Source organism: Dreissena polymorpha, chromosome 8 (genome assembly GCF_020536995.1).
Source record: "Dreissena polymorpha isolate Duluth1 chromosome 8, UMN_Dpol_1.0, whole genome shotgun sequence".
Taxonomy (NCBI): domain Eukaryota; kingdom Metazoa; phylum Mollusca; class Bivalvia; order Myida; family Dreissenidae; genus Dreissena; species Dreissena polymorpha.
Genome location: NC_068362.1, coordinates 90,119,202 through 90,141,791, shown reverse-complemented (window position 1 = coordinate 90,141,791; position 22,590 = coordinate 90,119,202). Strand labels below are relative to the sequence as shown.

The 22,590-nt window shown below is 33.5% G+C and overlaps 1 protein-coding gene across 4 annotated transcripts in view; it reads right to left on the bottom strand.

Moving 5' to 3' along the window:
- Positions 1-9,803: 9,803 nt before the first annotated feature.
- The window catches only part of LOC127842613 (Kv channel-interacting protein 4-like), a 91,446-nt gene continuing 78,659 nt past the window's right edge, over positions 9,804-22,590 (bottom strand). For all 4 annotated transcript variants that reach the window (XM_052372202.1, XM_052372201.1, XM_052372199.1 and 1 more), the window contains 6 exons: positions 17,542-17,666; positions 15,411-15,480; positions 14,495-14,565; positions 12,629-12,841; positions 12,188-12,250; positions 9,804-10,748 (listed from right to left, as the gene is read on the bottom strand). In XM_052372202.1, the coding sequence (XP_052228162.1) occupies positions 10,701-10,748; positions 12,188-12,250; positions 12,629-12,841; positions 14,495-14,565; positions 15,411-15,480; positions 17,542-17,666 (590 nt within the window). In that variant the 3' untranslated portion in view covers positions 9,804-10,700. The remainder of the gene's footprint in view (positions 10,749-12,187; positions 12,251-12,628; positions 12,842-14,494; positions 14,566-15,410; positions 15,481-17,541; positions 17,667-22,590) is intronic.

Genomic DNA, 22,590 nt, shown 5'->3' with positions numbered 1-22,590 from the left:
TGGTCATAACGTGTGCAGTATTCAGATAGCTACTTGATATGTGGCATGCATGTGTATCTCATGGAGCTGCACATTTTGAATGGTGAAAGGTCAAGGTCATCCTTCAAGGTGAAAGGTCAAATATATGGCTTCATAGCGGCGCAGTAGGGGTCATTGTGTGTCACAAACACAGCTCTTGTTTTAATTAGCAACAGCTTTATATGCACGTTCAACGATGTCAAAATATTGTAATGCATAAAGCCGTATATCCCGAGCCGTATAATTTACATGACTTTGGCATCCATTCTCTTAAAATAACAGTTTTATGTCTTGGGCATGTAATTCATTAAGTGAATAATAATTGATACTGTTTGGCATTAGAAGCCATGCTTTGGCCATTCTATACGTTGATAAAGTAGAAAAGAAATAAACACCGACCTAATTACATCCTTGTTCACCCACTAGCAATACATAACTTTAGCACGATAATTCATTAGCCGACACAAGTTAAATCGGTATCTAAGGCTGAACCAACGCCATGCAAATAATGAGATAAGAAATTCAACAATATTTGAAGGGATGGTATACATCTTGAACTGTTACTCCGTAGTCTATTCATTTACACATGCGGAAAATAAAGAAGAACGCAAACTACGATCAACACCTTATTCAGTCTGCTTTTACCCCGTATAGTGTTTATTAACCATCTATTCCACGGAGGTACACCCAGCTGTAATCATGTTGCGTTTAATGTCATCTTGTATTGTATAGGTAATTTGTCGATTTTTGATATATATATATATGTGTGTTAATTACAGGTTCGTTGATGGTGATGTTTATTGAATTACATTATTCCTATATTCATGGTCGTTATTCCATATTGCAATGAATAATGTCACTAAAATCATTATATACCTATCTTTTGTTTTGTTTATACCGCTGTATTTAAAGGCCTAATGGCGTGCATGGTATAATCAAATGCATATTTTAAATAAATACATGCAGTAGAAATTCCGATGCATAAGCAGGAGAAAATCCTTATTTTACAATGCGGTCTTTCATTTATTGCAAGAAGCAAACTGACACACATCAAATGAACTAGATAGGACACCTACCGCTGTGTAACGGTCTATCCATAAAACTTGAGATTTGAGGAGCTCAAGACCGGGTCTGATATATTCATTTAACATTTAAGGTTCATCAACAACACATTATCAAAAGTCTCTGTCTGAAGCCATTGTGTCAGGATAAGCACCTCATTAACGATCGACATATTAAAATAATATTGACCTTACTTTCTTCAAGTTACATAATTCCTATACAGTCAATAGCAGACCTCCATATGAAATATTCTACCACCCTGTCAAGGGCCCTGAAAGGAGATGTCAACCAGATTGACGAAGAAAAGAAAAGTTCTAAAATAACGTATTTTTTACAACTATTAGTTTTTATTTAATGCTTTCCGGTGGTTTATAGAGAAATATTAGTGAAATAAAAGTGGTATTTCACTGTTTTAAAAAGTGAAAAATAACAGTGAAAAATATCGATATTTTTCATTGTTTTACTGTGAAATGACGTCCTTTTTTCGACGAAATGACGTCATAAATCCAGCGAAATTATACAGTTTAAGTCTTTTACAATGTGAATAAACGGTGAAAAGAGCATAAAATACAAAGAAAATTTGTTGGATTCGATGGAATATCGATTTTAATTCACTGCGCCACTCGTGAACATATTATTTTTTATGATCACTCGTGAAATAAAATCGATATTCCATCGAATCCAACAAATATCCTCTATATATTCGCGATAGTTCACGATATTGTAATCAATATAAACTAATTGTAAAAAATACGGTATTTTAGAACCTTTCTTTTCTTCGCCAATCTGGTTGACAGCTCCTTTAAATTAGAGCATTACATATATCTCATACTTAATTTGCTGAAAGACAGAGTACAATTAAATATGCTCGATCTATTTTTTTTAAATGTTTGCTTATTTGATTAATATCCTTTATTAATATCATTGTACGTATGTATTATTTGTATAAAACGTTTGTGTAATGCGATATTGCTGTTTTTATATACACTATTGTTCCATGCATACAGACTGTTAGTTTCTTATATTAATACGCGATATAATATGACACTGGAGCACGAATTTGCCATTGTAAGCTAATGAGGCGAATTCCTGTCAGCTTCCGTCCATCGATCAACGTGTGTTGTCAATACTTCGACTCAGACGACATGTCCTCCTGTAGTGTGCTGCAGATTCTCATGAAACTGGATATGAATTAGTATAAGTGCACTCTCATTCAAAACAGTCTGAATCGTTTATGTCCGTCGCATATTTTGGTCACTAGTATTATATTTTTAAAGAAATATATTTTTAGCCTACAGCTAAATGATTTGATACAACATAATAGGACCCATACAGCAAAGATAAGGTTTATCCCACACCTATGTTTATCCCACACCTAGTCATGTGTGGAGAAATGTCATATTACTCGGAATTAACTATAAAGTATTTATTTTTAGTAAAATCAAATCAGATTCAACAAAACAAACAATTTGATACCAAGATGTAATATAGTTTAAACAAAAAATTCAACACAAACAACAAATAACATGCGTGCTCATGACGACATTGTTAACACGTCAAACGACAAAAGGCGTATTATTTCCCGGTAAAACTGCAGCGTTTTAGAGATTGTTTCATTATTTCTTTAACATCGGGGACGTAGAGGTATGATGAATCATTTTGTAGGACAAAAAACAATACTATGTAAGTGTGATTGTGTACTTAAACTGACCCCACTTGTCTCAGAATCTTCACTCCTGGGATAAATTTAAGTATACAATCACACTAACATAGTATTCTCTATACCATCGTTGGGGTTTACGATTCTGTTCCCATAATTAGATGTAATGAATGCAATGTAATGAACGCACTGAAAGTGTGCACGAGGAAGTTGAGTGTGTTTGGCGGCATGCTAGCATTAAGCTTTTGACAGTCGAACTGTAAAGACTTATTTTAAGTTTGTGTTTGTTTTCTTTTGTGTATTTGAATAACTATTACAGTGTGAATACATTTTTAAATAAATTTATGATTTTGGTATTGGTTAACTTAGAGATGAAAAACAAAATAAACGAATAATGTGTATATGTTTGAATGAAATATTATTCATGTAGATAACATTAATTACGTTAATATATATTTGTTGAATTATAAATTATGTTCATGTTTTGCATGAGTGATGCAAACAGTAGGCTGTAAAGATGTGTTTTAACCGAGCCGTTTTCGTAAGAATGCCAATTGACCTATTGCTTGGTAGATTATCGCCTATATCAAAACTAACACTTCATTACAAGTTTTGTCATTTGGAACTTTGATTCAAACTACGAGTCCCAAAGATATGATAACTTATTCGTCAGGATAAAGTCAACATATTTCATCTCGTATTGGCCGAGTTAATCTTGAATGTTGATATGTCGACTTTCGTATTTGTCCCCAAATTTGTACTTGTTAAGTTCTTATTTGCGCGTTTTTCCGTAACATCCGACTTTTCCCGTATCGGCGATGTCATTGTCGTGGTTCAAGTTGTATTAATCTCGATAACGTAAGCGATTCTCATTCTCATCCAATAGTATAATTTAGAAGTAGAAAACTCCGCTGATGACCGTATAACATAATAGTGACAAGCCAACATAATAGTGACCAGCAAGAGAGCCCCAAATTGAACATAGACCAAAGCAGATTGTTGGCTCGTCACTGTTTTACCATTGGTTTCCTACCTCATATATTTTACAGAATGATGTTATCCTGTGTATTAACCGTCTATCAACAATACTTTTAATAGCATAACAGTTGACAAAACGTGTTTAACCCTCTCAGTATGTGATATCGAGCAAATATTAAACACATTGTGATGCAATTTTGACAAGGTTTGCATTTTATGGATACGGTTACAAACTACATACATATTTTAACATCCGCTCAGCAAGTACATTTCTGTCCTTAAGGTAGCGCACCGCTAATGATTTCCCGCGATTTATTTTACGATAATTGCCGATCTTAAATGATCGGTTATTTCCGAGAGATGCATTTTATTTTTTTCAAACTTCGAAATTTGATATGTGTTTACCTAATTCATTTAGAATACATTATTTTCACTATAAATATTGACTTTGATCCAATTATCATCTGAAAAATACGATTTCGCGATTTCTTCAAAGATCGATGAGCCTTTTTACCTGTTTACTTATGGATATTTAATTTAAGGTTTCACTGATGTGAAGTTGTCGTGGCCGATTTGTTAAGGCGATGGACTAGAAATCTTTTGGGATCTTCCAGCGCAGGTTCGAATCCTGCCGACATCGCATACTTTTTGCGAGTTTTATTTTTTCTATTTAATTTGATATAATATAGCATAAAAGCTATGTTTATAGTTTAAAATGTTGAAAATTGTAAGAACATCCTTCATTTTTTAAAACTAAAACAACGTTATGGCTAAATTGGGTAAATTACTGCTGAAAATACGAATGATGCATGTTGCATTTTTATTTTTATTTCAAAAAGTAAACGGTAAATCTTTCTATTTCTTGGTATTTTTGCTGAATATAGTGTTTCTATAAAAAATAAGTTTAAAATATAACTAAAATGATACTATTTTGAATTTTATGACACTTTGTTTTTAACCGACCCAATTTTTACTTGGCTGAAATCACTTACATTTCATGGCGCTATTCCATAGATAAAAAATTGTAAAAAATAAATGTCTGTAAAAGAATACTTATTTCATCTTGTTTAAACTTTAAACACCTTTGCTGCATCTGTACACACCAACTGCATGCCCATATTTGGAAATCTGAATGAATTATGGAACTTTTATATACCCCAGGGGTGAAAATAAACTGGACCAAAGCCGAGCGTGAGGGTGGTTTTGAAAAAAATCGGTATATTTTTTTAAAAAGCATGGAGAGCCTACCTACAAATTTGCATGTAGTTCAGTGAAATGATGCTGATTAGGAAAATAATTAATTAAATTATATTTGGATATGTGCCCATTAGGGGTGCGCTACCTTAAACTAAAAATGTTATATTCATGCTCAAACACCTATTAAGGCTTCATCATGGACATGAACAACGACTATTAATACGTTTGATTCTATCTCGTTAAAGATAATTATTCAAATAAAACGTGTAGTTTAAACTTTTTTGTTTCATTTCATAGTGTCTCAAAAAATTACAATGTTCAATAATAAATCTCGATTCAATATAAAGTTTAGTCGCCCATAAAATATGTCAATTGTTTCAAATAACTCTTTAAGTGATGCAAATACAAGATTTCTGATGCAACTGAAGCATCATCAGACTTCCACTTTGTATTATTCGACTCAAACATTTTCCTGTAATCATTGTAGTGTAGTAGCAAAAACAGTGTGGTTTTAAATTATTTTAATAAACATTCACACACACTGTACAGTTTATTGTGTTCAATGTGGACAGCGTTGTAATTATACATATTGAACATCTCAGTTTGAACCAAGCGAATTGATAAGGAGAACAAATGTAACATACAAGTACATATGCATCGTGATGATTATGACTAACTCTATAATAGATTAATGAAAGCACAGGTACACGACTTTGTAAGAGATTATATGGATAATACACGTTTTCGAGGGCATGATCATCTGCGGGCGCTCTCAAAATCCGTTCCTGAACTCGGGTGCTGCGCACTCGGGCATGAACGGATTTTGAGTGCGCCTGCAGATGCCCTCGAAAACGTGTATTATCACTATTATTGCATAAACTAATCACACATACCAAAATAAATTAAAATAACATTGAAAACAATATGTCTTGTTCATTCGACATCGACAAAATAATTCGATTATTTCATTTGACGTAATACAGTTCAAGGTTGTGTTTTACATATGCCTCACAAGGTCATCATCAGAAATGACGAGGCTTTATCTTCAAATAGGCAGTTTTCGATTTAAAATGTTTTAAAGTTTTAAAAGTGTTTTTTAAAGTGTTAATTAAAACAGTGGATTAATGCAAAGTTGAAATGCAGCCGCGCAAAGTAAGAAATGAGGATTTTTTTTGGAATTTACTGTAAGTTCATGACGGATACATATATTGTTTAAATAAGTCATTGTTTTCATATATGTTTCTTTCGTACAGGTCTATCTTATTTCGTTCCAACTAAATTTTCTAAAAATTAATACTGCCAACATATTGTCACTGAAGTATTTCAAGCATACAACAGGAACGTTGAAGGTACATAAACAACTACATTTACAGCATAGTCTTAGGAAGTGTTGAGAAAAAAATCTTAACTTCATTGACGTTGCCAATAAATACAACTGTCGAGAGATTGCAGATGGTATAATTTGAAAAGTGGATTGAAATATGCATTGCCTTTATGAGGAAACTGGTGCTTATTCAGATCCCCATTTATGCTTTGAAAGTCGTTGAAGGCTGGAGTTATTAACATAGTTCATAATAACATCATTGAATCCAATGAACGATGGGAAGTTACTGCGCGTGGACCAGTTTATGGATATGAAAAACACATAACAGGGAAAGCCAAGTTTCTACACCCCGACAGAGGGCAATATAGATAGAGTTTATGTCATAATGTTGGTTCATTTGTAAAACACATACATAATGTATAATATGCATAATACAGTTCTCTGACACAACCAACAGCGTGCTATTTATGTAGTCACGACTTTCTTTTTTTATTCTTATGTGCCACTGATAGTAACAGTTACATTACTTCGGTTAACATAAGAATATTGGGTAACTTCATCCTAGTTAAGTAAGAACTAACTGTATTGCATATACATTTAATTTGAAAGAAAGCAAGATTTAGGTTTGTGAGTAAATCTGGGCTTACTGTAAACGTTTAGGCGCTTTAAATAGGTTTTAACCCCAATACTACGCATACCAAGCATTGCTCGGTACCAATTTTTTATCAAAGGCTTTTTCGTCGATGCTTTTCATGTTTTTTCTTATGTCTAAATGTTTTGACTCTGAAAATTGCTTTTAATAAATGAATCATGGCTTAATGCTTAGTTTTACGCAATTGAAGTTTCACCGGACCGTCACTTTATGGGTACCAACTCAAATAGTGTCATTAAAACACTGTTCAGTGCCATGTAGTATCAACACCCTTATGGTTTTCAATATTTTATTTAAACTGTACACACTTTGAACATTGTATTTTGTAACATGTGTAACGTGTTGTAATAACATATATTTAACATTTGAATATGGACAAAGCACAATGATAAAGGCGCATACATGTAACGTAAAAATACAAACATAGTTCAATGCTATTACAATCAAAGTCTAAAACAGATTTATAAAATAACAGAGACATGTATATCATTGATAGTACATTTATAAAGCATTTTTACTGGTTCATTTAGCAATCTACATCTTTTGAAGCGATCAATTATAAACGCAGCATACGAACACATCGGAGAAATATATATATATATTATTTTAAATGTTAAGAAACAATAAATTAATACAATGCATATATATAACAAATATTAACAAATACTTGTAGTTTTTTTCCGGATAATATTTCAGCTTTTCTCACCTTAATATGAACATGTAATAAACATGTTTTGCAAGTTCCAGTGCTAAAGAATGTATATATATTAATAACACACGTTTACGATTTACTTGTTATTAAGGCCATGCATAGGAAAACATACTAAGGAATCAGAACTAAAATACGTGGAAATAACATATGCAGGGTATTTTAGAGAGCAATATTTTCGAAATCGTCATTAAAGGTTTAATAACAAGTCGACATAATGATGCAAAATCAGCAACATGAAGTATAGTCTCCTGGATGGATTGGTTTGTTTATAAAGCATAATCCTTTCAAAGCAAGTAAACCGTATGTACAAAACAAAACCATTTGGAAACAATTAAACGTTCTCTTTAAAGCCTCTATCAATCAACGAACTTGCAAAACAGACTTTATTATACCTCTTCTTATGATGGCTATTTCATTTGTAAGAATAACATTAAAATGGATGTGCGTGCTAAAGAGAACGGCGCAATATTTATATACAGCCGGCAATGTTATCGTTACGAACAGAACAAACGTTTAATATGGGTTGTATTCGTTGATTCGTTCAGAAGATAATGGCGCAAAAGTCGACAATTTTGGTACGTACGTAACAAACATACTTGATATTATTCTGAGGCACCATACATCTCGCGTTTAGAGAAAAATATCATTAATTGTAACCAATTCGTTAATCAATGACCATTTGCAATACGTTGTTTTGTACTTTGTTTAATAAGATTTCAATTTGAAAAGAGTTCTTCGTTTTCTAAATATGATAGGACATGTGGCGGTGCACTGAATCATTATAAGAATGTTTGCTTACAAATTCTGTTAAACTTTGTCCTTTACTTAAATTTGAATATTCTCAAGTTAAATCGTATGACGTCTATGAAAAATGTGGTTATACAAAATGAAATATGCTATGTTTTCGGTTTATTAATAAAAAATACGTTATGTACATACATCGGGTGTAAAATAATACAGATGCAAGCTATCATCATTACATTCAAAATGGCATGTTATGGTACAATTTGTTAACTTATTCATTACTCTTGTTTTTTTTTAGTTATTATCAAATTATCATAAACTATCTGATAACAATTCTAAAAAATACTGTATTTGTTTCTTTGAATGTTAGATAGCTTTGTAGTAGTCATACAAGTTAATAATTTTCCCAGAAAAGTTATTATTAACTTTAACTGTTTTGGTTGAAACATGAAAAAATTAATTAATCAATTGATTAACCGACACTTGCATGTGACTAACGAATAATCAGTGCTATGTAATATGTTTCTTCTTATTTAAATGCTATATGAAAATATTATCTATGATGATTTATCATCTAGACGTAAGCTAAGAAAACTCAGAATATGTATAAATTTATTGGCATTCAATACAACCTAATTTACTATATGTTGAAGGACAAGAGAAGTGTTGTTTAGATGTGTCTAAAAGTTCCTTCGCCTGTATTTAAACTAACAATTTTAGACAATTATCATCAAACTATTACTTGTAAATGGTTCAGGCATTGAATACCCACCCATGAAATCAATACAGCCGAGACATGAACTTTTGTGTGTGTATATCTCTAGATTAATCAACGTGTGCCAGTATACGTGTATTTCAGTATATTTAACAACAGATCTGGACAATGACTTGATATAACAGCGATACAAAAAGGAAAAGATGACCATAGATTGTAATACAGATTCGTAAACAAGTATTTTTTTAAGTTTTATTTATTTCTATACCTGTAAGAACAATGTCTCGTTCGGAATTGACAAAGTGTGATCCCAAAGGGTGATTTGAGAACAATACGTAAATGAAACCTATAAAACATTGAACATACAAATGATTTTGACGTATTTTAAGTTTATATAGTTCACTACACGAAGTGACTTTCTAAAGAATAAACTTGACACCTGCGATTTCAGAGGATACTGTATTATCACTTTCGAAATCAAATTACAGCTCCGATGATCGCAATGTCCAGCGGATCAAAACGACTATAACACTTGAGTGCGAGTGGTCTATTTTTAATGTATTAAGGGTTTCGTGAGATATTGCCAAACGCTCCAAGACAAAATGTCGTCTTAGTAAAAATGTAGATGACACACATCTATCAACGTGCGACAACGGACAGCACGTTACCTCATTACACCTATGAGAATTCGTGCTCCAGCGTCATATGGTATTGTATAAAGAAATAACAAGTTGCAATGTATAACGTTATACATAGTTAATATCATATGAAAAAGAAATATCACATTTACATGCGTTTTATAATCAAACAATGCATACAAACAATGGCATCCGCATTGATATTCTTACAATAAACATACAATTGATTGTGACCATACATAATACATTGATCCTTCAAGCTCTCCGTTATGTATGTATGATTGTATGAAGCTTTGGTTCGAGTCACGTGCTATGATAAGTTCAAACAAATTCATGTGAACATTTTTATCTATTAATATGTGTTAGTAGAACAGTTTAAATGAGTTGTGTAAAAGCAATGTTTTGCTTTAACGAACGTTTATCAATTAAGTAACAGTTGATATACGATAAGAGTTAAAATGTTTCGGATTTCGTTTTCTACGTGAACAATATTATTGCTTTTGCGTAATTGACACATATTTTCTGTTATTAATATTTGTAGAATATTAAATTGTAGACATACACTGGTATTTTGTTTGCAGACAATTTCATGTTCAAAATAAAATGGACTCCCGAGGGATGTACATTAATTTAATTCTATCTACGAATCGGAATTCCAATTTCGAAGAATTATGAGTTAAGCCAAACAGTGAAAATAACTATTCCATTGGTATACATCATCACGAGAAAAACATTATTGTCCCTACTCATTCTCTTCATGCGACGAGGAAATGTACCACACACTGTCAAGTCACGGCGAAGTACTCAAGTACTCATTAATATTTGTTTCACTGACTACATAATATACATATTGAGTTTGTCTACGCGATATAAATCATCATCCGTTCATTTGTGTACTTTAGATATCTGGTTGTCATAGAAGCGCTCGATATGGCTGTCGCTGTTCATAGTTTTGAACAACAATAATCCGATGCCAATGATTTGTTCTCCCCTCCACAAGCTAGATCACTGTATCAAAGAGAGACAAGCCTCGCACTATGTTATCATCCTGTAAAAAAAATCAACAATAATATTGAATATTTATATATACAACACATAAGATGATACATAAAGAAGTAATACGGAGTATGGGAAGTCAAAGTATTAATCAGATTTACAAAAACATCATACACATGCTTTTATCACATAAAACTTGTGTGGACCATGTGGAAACAGGATATTGAACAACTTTATATATTTGAGAACAATGTCTGCAAGTTGAAATGTACATTGATACAATAGCAGAGAGCTTGGGGAAAAGTGTACGTCTGCAGACAGCTGTCGAACAAACAGACTGGCTTAACCCATTTAAGCCTAGTGGACTCTCCCATCCTTCTAAATTCGATTAATTTATTGCCAAAATTAGGGATGTATATTTTTTTTTTATTTATAATATTTCTTAAAGAAATTCCTTTAAGCAAACAGCGCAGACCCTGATGAGACGCTGCATCATGCGATGTCTTATTTGGGTCTACGCTGTTTGCCAAAACCTTTTTTCTAGACGTTTGGCATAAACGGGTTAAAGACGTTTAATATTTATTTCATTTTGTTATGGGGTATAATAATTTAAATATAATGCAACGATCTGTGAACATTTCAAGTTTTAAACTAAATACAATGATCTTAAAGACGTGAGATCAAATCGGCCGAGTTATTTTCTGTAACAATATATATTTGGAAAGAGGTTTTAAACTCAACAGGTTTGTATCCAAAGCTAAACTTGAAATCTATATAATGGTGTTAAATCTGAATAGGTGAAAAAAATCATGAGTAATTTTCTGGAAGTCCTGTTTGACAGACCTTTACACAGTCTCATTTGCGTGGATTGTAACCAAAATTCGAAACGAACATTGTGTTACATAATGTCTCTCGTATGTACCAAATAGCTGCACATAAAATTGTACCATCGAAAGGCCCAACTACGAAATCATTTAGTGTATAGATAATATTGATGTATACAAACGAGGTCGCATAGTGTTGTTATATTTATGTTGTTACTTGAAGACGCCGTAGACGTTGCCTTGGACAGAATTATGGCATTAAAACATGGAGACAGTCGGGCTATTAAAGAAATCGTACTATAATAACGTGTTACTAAAGCGTGAACAATGATTTAAGTTGCTCTTAAGGCCAAACGAGTAACCGTTTCAATAAAGGTGTGTCTTAATACATTACATTCATATGCAATATAATGGTCATTTTAGGATAATCGATTTATGTTTGCTGTTTTCTAATGTGTCTAATGTGTCTATAATAGTATCGATACAAAGCCTTATTTGAAAATATCGATATTTGGCTTTAAATAATATGTAAGGACGATTTTCCTCGTCCATCGCGTATTGATGGGTATATGCAGGCATGGATAAAATTGTATTTAAAGCCAAGAAAAGACTCCGGAATTCAAACGTTAGCAAGAGAAGCATATCATCAAATGTGAAAACAACTGACCATTCTACACGTTTCCATAAATTCTTCAAATGATATAACACCGTCTTTGTTTAGGTCCATTCTCTGAAATAACGATAATACATTTAAAATTTGACAAACTTAGTTGCTTACTTGATTTGTATATATTCTGAATTTTCTTTATTTTAATATGAACTTAAAATCCCATATATACGAATGAAGCATTGCTCGAATAACTCATTCATTCAGTACTTCGCCGAGTGTTCATACGAGATTTGAGAATTAACTGCTCGGCATCCCACATGAAGAATGTGGGCATAGGGGATTATTGTTCAAACAAATGTCCGACCATCATGCTTGTATCTAGTATAAAAGTGGTGTACTTGTGAGTAACTGGAATACGTGTTTACACACAACACGTGTTTACCATTTAAATTCATTCGTCTAGGTTTACAATGACAAAGTGCGAACAGCTCAACATACCTGGAACACCTTTTCCGCGTGCTCCCGTGCGCTGTACTCGTCAATTGCCGGCAGGGTGAAGCGTCCCATCATCTCATAGATGGCCCCCACGATGTCCACCATCTCGTCTTTAGTGATGATGCCGTCCCCATTGACGTCATACAGGCTGAACGCCCACTGGAGCCGCTCTAGAAGTGTCCCCCTCGCGAGAACGGACAACCCCATCACGAACTCCTTCGGTAATACAGCATTTCAATGTAATTTATTATTTCCTGTGGTTTATAGAGAAATATCAGTGAATTAAAACTGATAATTTCACTGTTTCAAACAATGAAAATTATCAGTGAAAAGTTTCGATCATTTTCACTGTTTATGTTAAATGACGTCATTTTTGTGACGAAATGACGTCATTTTCCCAACGAAATTCTTTAGTTTAACTCTTAAACAATGTATATAAACTGTGAAAAAAGCATAAAATAAAAAGAAAATTTGTTGGTTTCGGTGCATTATCGATTTTAATTCACTCGTGATCATATAAAATATATATTTTCACTCGTGGCTGCGCCACTCGTGAAAATATTATTTTCTATGATCACTCGTGAATTAAAATCGATAATCCACCGAATCCAACAAATATCCTCTATGTAATCTTAATTATGGCGATTATTAACCCTTTTAAGCCTAGTGGACTCCCCCATCCTTCTAAATTGGATCAATTTATTTCCAAAATTAGGCATGTCTTGGATATTTATTTTCATATTGAGACTATTTCTTACAGAAATTCCTCTTAGTAACCAGCGCATACCCTGATGAGACGCCGCATCATGCGGCGTCTTATCTGGGTCTACGCTGTTTGCCAAGTTGCCAAAGCCTTTTTTCTAGACGCTAGGCATAAATGGGTTAATGATGACGAAGAGGAGGATTGGGAGGAGGGCCATAGGAGTATAATTAGCGTTCATAGTTATATTATTAGTGACGATACTTATACTGATAAAAATAATTATGTGCTATCCAGTTCGATGTTTAAGTGCTGTATATTTTCCGTCCGGACGTCATAATATTGTGTGATAGTATTGAGCGCGGCTTTTTCAATTTTTGTCTATGATGTCTATTCATATTAGACTAGTTCTGTGAAAACCGGGGTAAAGGCATATGAAAAGTGTCCTCCGAGATAAGCTTGAAAAGGACTACACTTTCCACCTATATTTGACATCATTTGAGGAACCTTCCTGCAAACGAAACATTCTGTAAAAGCGTAAAGTGCCGTCCCTGATTAGCTTATACGGACCAAACAGGCTTATCCGGAACGCCACTTTACGCACATGCATTTGCCCCGGTTTTCACAGAACAAGTGAGCCTATATGAACCTATGTTTTCTCAGAACACGGCTAATATTAAAAAAAGAGTCTATGTCGTGTTGGGGGTTTTCCTGACTGTAGAAATATATATTTGTTTACCTAAGAAAGTCATATTTATTTTATATAGCAACGATATATGCTAACAATTCAATTACTTACTTCCTATGAACGGCCCCTAATATATCATTACGTTACTACACGGTAAACACTAGGAAAGACTAAGCCAATATCAATAGATATGTTAATTTTGACAGTGGTAAGGTAAACATTATAGAACATGTTTATCTTTCTGACCACGGCAAGATTACTTTTTATTTACTTGTTTAATTTACAGATCGCAGTAAGCTACATATAAGTTAACTTGTTTATCTTACATTAAGTGATGATTGCATCAATGTCATAGTCATCAGTTAGCATGTCCTCTTTAAGGGCTCTAAACTTATATTCGATAAAATACATTGAACATTTGACACAACCAAGTACATACGAGATAGAAAAGAGAGAGAACACATATAAAGAAAGCGATTACCTCGAAGCTAATGGACCCGTTTTTGTCATGGTCGAATGTATTGAACACGTAGTGAGCATAGGCAGTCGCGTCTGAAATCATTGGACATAAGACTTTATGATAGAGAAAAGAAAAAGATCGCGGAAATTAATATCCCTTTTAACACAAGCAAGCTCTCAGGACATAGATTCAACATAGCATACTACACTAATTATATCCCACAATAACAAATTGTATCACGCCATTGATTCGATTCCGACTAAACCAGACATTTTAACCATCATTGGTTTGGCGTATGAAAAACATTTGTTGTTATATATTTCATTTTAGATTCACAAAATCGTGCATAAGTCAGTGTGCGTGTATTCATTTATCATAAGCACAAGATTGGACTGATACAAATACTTCGAACTAAATGTTCGGAACTAATGAAACTACAATGTATCGATTACAGTATTATAACGAGTCTCTCTGTAATATATGTAACTACAAGGAGACTCGTTATAATATTTTAATCGATAAATTGCAGTTTCCATTAGTTCCAAACATTTAGTTTGCAGTATTTGTATTCGATTATACAACATAAATTTTCCGATCTTATTATGTCGGCTTTATTGCGATCAAAGAACATGGACATTATCATTTATCTAAGCCTCGTTCTGGGAAAGATGGCTTAATGCATGTGCGTAAAGAGTCTTCCAAGATTAGCCTGTGAAATCAGCTTTTATGGTATTTTTGTTTTGTTTTAAGGAAGTCTTTTAAGCGAAATTTCAATTTAGGCGGAAAGTGTCGTCCTAGATCAGCATGTGAGGACCCAGCCGCCTAATCGAGGACAACACTATACGCAAATGTATTAGGCCAAGTTTTCTCAAAACACAGCTTATTTATATGCATTTAATGGAATAATAAGGGCCATGTCAATACAAAGCAAACTTACCGCCTTGTGGGAAGAATTGAGCATATATTTCTTTGAACGTCTCTTCGTTCACTATTCCCGTTGGGCATTCCTAAAAACAACGACGTAAAGAATGTAAGTATGTGCACAGTGTTGGGGATATAGATAAGTGTCTATTTATTCATCTAGTCATATGACTATCTGTCTAGTTTAACGACGCGCATGTGAAACAATAAACTGTGTTTAAAATTACAATTTACATGTTTGATATTTAACGCATAATAATAATAAATATCGTATCATTTGATCTATATAATCTTCATTTTTCGACAACATTTCAATAAAACTAACTAGTCGTATACTTAATTTTGTCAAATCACGTCACTTAAATATGCACATTAAAAGCTAACATTATTTAATGTTTGCGACTCTACTATAACACACCTTTCCTAAACAGAAATTAGAATCTCTCCGCAAGATTTTAGAAGCGATATACGTAAAAAGCCTGTGACCTGATAAATTAACTTCAAAAGTACCCAACAAAAGTGTTCAGGAAGTAATTGGTTCTCTAGCCACATGTTTTAAGCGTTGTTAGTTACCGCAACTTTCCCAAAAGCTTGTAATAAGCTTATGTCTCACATGTCTTTAAAACATCCGACCCCTCTATACCTTCAAGCCACCGGCTATACTAATTACTAAGTAACGTTGTTAATCTTATGGAACACTGCGTTCATAACTATTAAACAACTTCGTTATTGTTATTTATATTATCTCGTCATTCCAATCAGGGCTCATCAAGGGCGATTCTACGACAAACCAAATACAATTTTATTAACAATAAAATCATAACGTCACTTGACGACGGCAAGGATGGCAGAGCTCTATTTGTGATATCGCTAAGGCATTTGACCGAGTATGGTACCGTGACCTTCCTTTTGAAGGGTCGCAAATGTTAACTGGTAATTGGTTATCAGTATGCGACTTTTTCCGCAGGTTTTCCCAAATTACCCTTTTTTTTGTTAAAATGTTTGACATCGTCTCTGATATCAGTTACAAACTGTGATAACAGCTTATACATTATAGTCGCCGATCATATATCTGCTCTTTCAGTTCTTAAAATCATTTTTATAAGGTCGTGTTCGATTAACTACTCCAAGATTAGGTCCCTACTAAGGGCCACAGCTGTAATAATCACATGATGTTTATAGTTGATTTTCAGTTACAAAAGTAATGGATTAAGACAATAAAATATGTCATGATTTAGTTCTTGGAGTTTCGATATGTGTTAAATGGGATTAAACAATGCTGGAATGCTAACCCAATACATGTATAATCGCTGTAACTTTAACGATATCGTTACTTATGTGTTTGGGCGAGTCAAATTCCACTGCAGAAGCATTCTTATACAAGCAGTGTTGTAGGTAGTCGATCAAAGTACTTGCAACGTGATACTTTGCACTCAAGGTAAGTACATGTACTCGAGATATCGTAATACTAGATAAAACTCAAATGATCATAAGACGTAGATATGCCAAAATAAACTCCAAAATATCATGTTTTGCCGAGTATTATCATAATCACTAGTTAACGTCAACATGACAACACTTTTTGAATACCTTGATCCTTAAAACCCCACTAACCAAAATTTAGTCCACCTTAAACTAACGTAATTGTACGAAATACTTAAATCAACGTTAATGTTCGAAAAGGATTTGCGCTTATGGATCATATACGTTATTGTACGCTTGATACAAAAAGGGACTGTACTGAATTCACTCAAACGCATTGTAGACTGGAACTTTAACAACGAGCAATCTGTCTACACAGAGCGTATTGGTCCCATGTGTTTAAGTATCGAACGTTTTGCACGGCAATTGGTTCTTCATTAGTTAATATATATAATTGTGCCTTCGTGTCAGAAATAATGTAATAAACAACGCATGTATGATATGTTCTATTTAAATAATGTATTTTCTTAGCAATAATCATGTTTATGCGTAAAGTGTCGTTCGTGGTTAGCCTTAGAGGACACTTAACGCACGTGCATAAAACCCCCTTTTCACAGAGCACGGCCCATATATCGAATGCCTATTTGGTTCGTTGTGTTAGCTCACATACACTTTGAAGGCATAAGCATTATAAACACAGGAATGCTTCAAAGTTGCAAACGTACCTGCTTGAACCCTCTGTACATGATCTGAAGTTCTTTCTTGGAGAACTTTGTGTTCTTGCAGAGAATATCAAGGCCTTCCGGTTTGTATCTCACAACCTTCATCTCCAGGTCATCAATATCATGATCTATAAATAGACACGACATGACAAATAACACGTGCTCAGTTCTATGAAATTTGAGCTTAATGAATGTGCGCAAATTCTCTTACACGATTAGCCTATGCAGTCCCTACAGGATAAGCAAGGACGATACATTTTCTTGCTAACCTTTAAACAAAAAATTCCACAAGGCGGAAAGTCTCGTCCCGAATTATTCTGTGTTAACTGCACAGACTAACATGGGACGATCCTTAAAGCACATGCGTTAAGCCCAGTTTTCCAGACCGAACTTCGTGTAAATACACCAAACTTAACAGACATGTTCTACCAGACATTCTCTGTAGACGGACATACACAACCATATATATTTATTTTTAAAGACACTTCATAATGCCAAAATGTCTCTATGTGTATATAATAATGTATATACCAAAAGAGTGATTGTTTAAATGCGCTAACAGACACATTGATTGATAACTTGGAGTTGCTATGAAAGAATCTACATAAACTTGAACACGCTGGGTTAAACGCGTTTGCATCCATTACATCTTCAAAAACACTATTCTTCAAACGATACTGCGGCGAGTATTAGGGGTTAATCTTACATGGTTATCATATTTTCAAAGCCTTCGTTCATGTTTTCGATATGCTATAGTAATTGTGTGTGGGTATGCCGAAATTCCGCCTTGTACTGCTATCAGGCAATATCTTTAGTGTATAATAAGTGGACAATATTAACAGCGGCATAGTGTGGTGGCGCGTCATATCAATTTAATGTGAGAGTCGAGGGTCAATTTTATTTTTTATATTACATGTTGGAGTATTTATTTATTGCTTGCTTTATTACAAGCACCTCATGAATAATAATAGTTTAAGGTAGCGCACCTCTAATGGGCACATATCCAAATATTATCTAATTTATTATTTTCTTAATCAGCATCATTTCACTGAACTACATGCAAATTTGTAGTGCTATACGAAGGTTATTTAAAATAGGAAGAACCTAAAACAAGTAACTTTGGTGTGATAACGTTTATAAACAAATATCCGGCAACTTTTTAGCATCTAAAAATCGTTTCACATTGTCATCTTATCTCGTTTTACGAATGATCTCGAGTCAGGATCAGATTCATTCTATTAAAGTTTATTTGCATGATTTTCGGCGGACTTTCCTTTGCTTTCCTTTAGATCCGCGCTCAAAATCATGAGAAATCCCCATTCGTGTTTTAATCAGCTCTTTAAAGCTATGTATTATCACTCATTCACTTTCTTTGTTCATGCTCTCTCTTTTTCTTGCTAAAAGCAAGATTTCCTCGCTTGAGCTTCGCCAATGAATAATACAATGAATATTCATGAAAACTACGTCATTTTTGCAACAAAGTCTGGAGCCAATCTCGCGCCTGCTCGTAAATGTTCTGATATTGTCGTGGAATATTTAAATGGAATATATTGTCGCACAAAATAATAAAAGAGCATTTTTATATCTCGTTAAAGCAATGTCACCACACCAAATTTAGAGTTAAATGTTTTGCTATTGTTATAAAATAACTTTTTTATTGGTATTACTAATTTTATGAAGTATTTTTTGATTTTGATAATTTACGGATCTTTAAAGCGGGTATATACGATTTTTTATAAGTGTTTAATTGTAATATATTGATAAAATATGTTACAATAACACAAAATAGGCAAGAAAAATTATACATTAAAGCCGAATTTCATACAATGCAGCAAAGACAAATTAGCGCCCCGAGCCGATTGTGACGTACATATTTTCCTACAATAACCGAAGCATTCGTCTTTGTATTAGTATCGGAGTTAGTGTTCGTGTGTCGTATGAATAGATATCGTTGCAGGAATTCAAATAAACCGTTAAACTAAGTTTAGATTCACATCGTACATGTATGGTATACATGCTGGCGAATTCGGCTGTACAGCCGTTTTCAATTTCAGAATTAAATATCTGGCTTATTTCGCATTTTTCGACACATGTTCTTCTTAACTTTTATTTTAATTTATATTGAAATATATATATATATATAAAGTTTTTTACACATTTTATATAAATTAATAAATATTTGACAAAATCGTATATACCCGCTTTAAACCAATGCTGCAACATGTGTCCTTTAAATTAACCAAACCTGCTTGGTCCCCTTACAAAAAAAATCATGCATGACTATTTAAAATTAGTTATAAATGTTAATATATTAAAATACATAGAAGTATTTATTAAAGCGTCATAAGCATCTAGAACTAGACAAAAACCACTTAGTTTCTTTAGGCAGTTATCGTTAGCATTAACTGTTTGGCTAAACGGTCGAATGCGGCCGGTCTGTGAATGAATATATAACGTTGTCTTCAAAGATGCGTTTCCATGAAGGACGATAATAAACACCAAAAATTAGAATGAGCAAATAATTCAAACGTTCTATTAATGGATGCCAGGTAAAATATATCATATGATAAAACTGATTATAAACGTTGTTTATATATCCACGTTTATATTTTTAATGACAAGTGTCTCTAAACGTCCTAAAATTGACAAGTCTATTGACTTTTATGTTTCACAGTAATACTAGAGTGTTACACAATTAACAAACATTCAATAAAAACAAAAACTTGATCGCACCTTACAAGATATTATTTAAAATATCCTATACCACAACCGGTATCGATCAACTATCAATATGGTTTTATAATGGCGCATACATGTCTTTGAATAATTAAGGCAGTACTATATTTCTGTTTAACTGTCCCATATGATGCATACGAGATGCAGTCCTGCCAAGACAGCGTTCTATCCAAATAAATTCATCCGATATACATACCAGAATTCTGTAAAATGTACATTATTATAAAATAAAAACAAAGTAAAAAATATTCATGTTCATTGTATGTACATACCATTGTCGTGATATTTGTTGTAAATTGTTCCCATTTTTTTAGGATTCCTGTTAAATTCACATTGCATTTACACGTTTTGCAAAAGCAACATGTTTGTACCAATGCTTGTTAACTCAAAACGAAAAGCCTTCTTGAAACAATTCCTCTAGTCTACCACAAGTGCGCCATTCATTAAGCTACTGATAAAGAAACATGGAAATGCAATCAAACTCCAAACGCTCTATTATCTTCATAGATACATTGATTGGATTCAAACTTGAGAGACAGGAAACACTAGCACTCCAACTCTCTATAGTGTACAATATGAACATGGCCGCTTCATTTTTTCTCATCCATACATTAAAGGATTCGTAAGCACGAACGTCAATACCGCCAGTCAAATAATGACTCTAAACATGACACGTATGCTCTGTCTTAAAAACCGTTCTCAAAATATTAAATCGTTTAATATTTGATAATAAATTTGTTTATACATTGATTCATTTTGTAACATTATTTTAAGGGTAATTTCTTTTCAATTAGCGGTCCATACAAGATAAACAACGCAGTGCATTGTAATGATGGCAACCGACACACACAAAATCCCGTAGCGCAAAGTTAACGACAGCTGGTTACTCAAACCAATTCAACACTCATCATCTTTTTTTCTTTAACTAGACAGAACATGGATTTTAGATCCTGTGCTGCCGTTGTCGTTAGAAATGTCCCTGAAATCGATGGCTTAACCCATTTACGACTAGCGTCTAGAAAACAGGCCTTGGCAAACAGCGTAGACCCAGATGAGACGCCGAAATTTCATGCCTGGTCATATTTTAATATGATTTGATTTATTTTTTTGCCACTATTTGTAAATGCAGATGTCTTGATAATGTTACATATGTATGTTCTTGCACAGCATGCATGGTGATAACCTGTAGCAATATTAGTATTCCTTTACGCTGTCTTAATAGCAAACCAGAAACTTTATCCTCTCGGTAAGTTGGGTACCCACGGGAGGATTTTCTACAGCAGCACTGTGACATTTATTGATATACGAGAAAATGAAGCCTAAAGGCTAATTGTCTTACGTGGCTTGCTATTGCTATTTACGCGAAGATTCCATTTCATCACGACAAGAAGAAATTACAAGGAACTGATTCCAGAATAATCCTGACCTGAAGAAATGAAACGGTTCAGAATGCAATCATAGGCTTAAAGGGGCCTTTTCACAGATTTTGGCATTTTTTAACTTATTCATTAAATGCTTTATATCGATAAATGTAAACATTGGATTGTAAAAGCTCCAGTAAAAAATCAAGAATAAAATTTAAAAAAGGAAAAGAACATTGCCCGGACCAGGTTTCGAACCAGTGACCCCTGGAGTGCTGCCAGAGTCCTGAAGTAAAAACGCTTTAGCCTACTGAGCTATTCCGCCGAGTGCACATGTTGAACGTATTTTATACCTTATATAAGCAATCTTCGTAGTTTCACAAAATTTAACGACAAAAACAGAACTCTCCAAATTATTCAATCGTTTCGCGTTGCAACGCTTTAAAATTTTTAGGTTTTAAAATCGTCAAAAGATGCATATAATGGCTCTATTAGACCATGGTAAATGTTCAGTATTACTGTTTCCTCACAAATATCATAACTAAAACGAAAATTTGCGAATCTGAAACAACTTTTTTCAATTTTGTCAATTTACCAAAGCGTGAAAAGATCCCTTTAAGTCACCATTTTCTTACCAGTAACACTCGTGTTAATTTTACGTTAAGAATGGAAATTGTTGTGGCAGGAATTGCCAGACTTTACGAAGTTTATAATGTGAACTCCGTCAGTTTGCAATTTTATATAAGTGTGTTGATAAAAATAGTCCAACTAAATCTCATTGACAACATTCCCTGAAATATGAAATACAATCGTGCATACAAGCAGACCAATATGCATTTAACAAGACCTCATTTTTAAAGACCAGGCATACATAATCCCCTTCAAATTATGTTCACAACAGATTATACGTACATGTCAAGATGATATTTGACTCTGTACAAACCATTATTCTTTA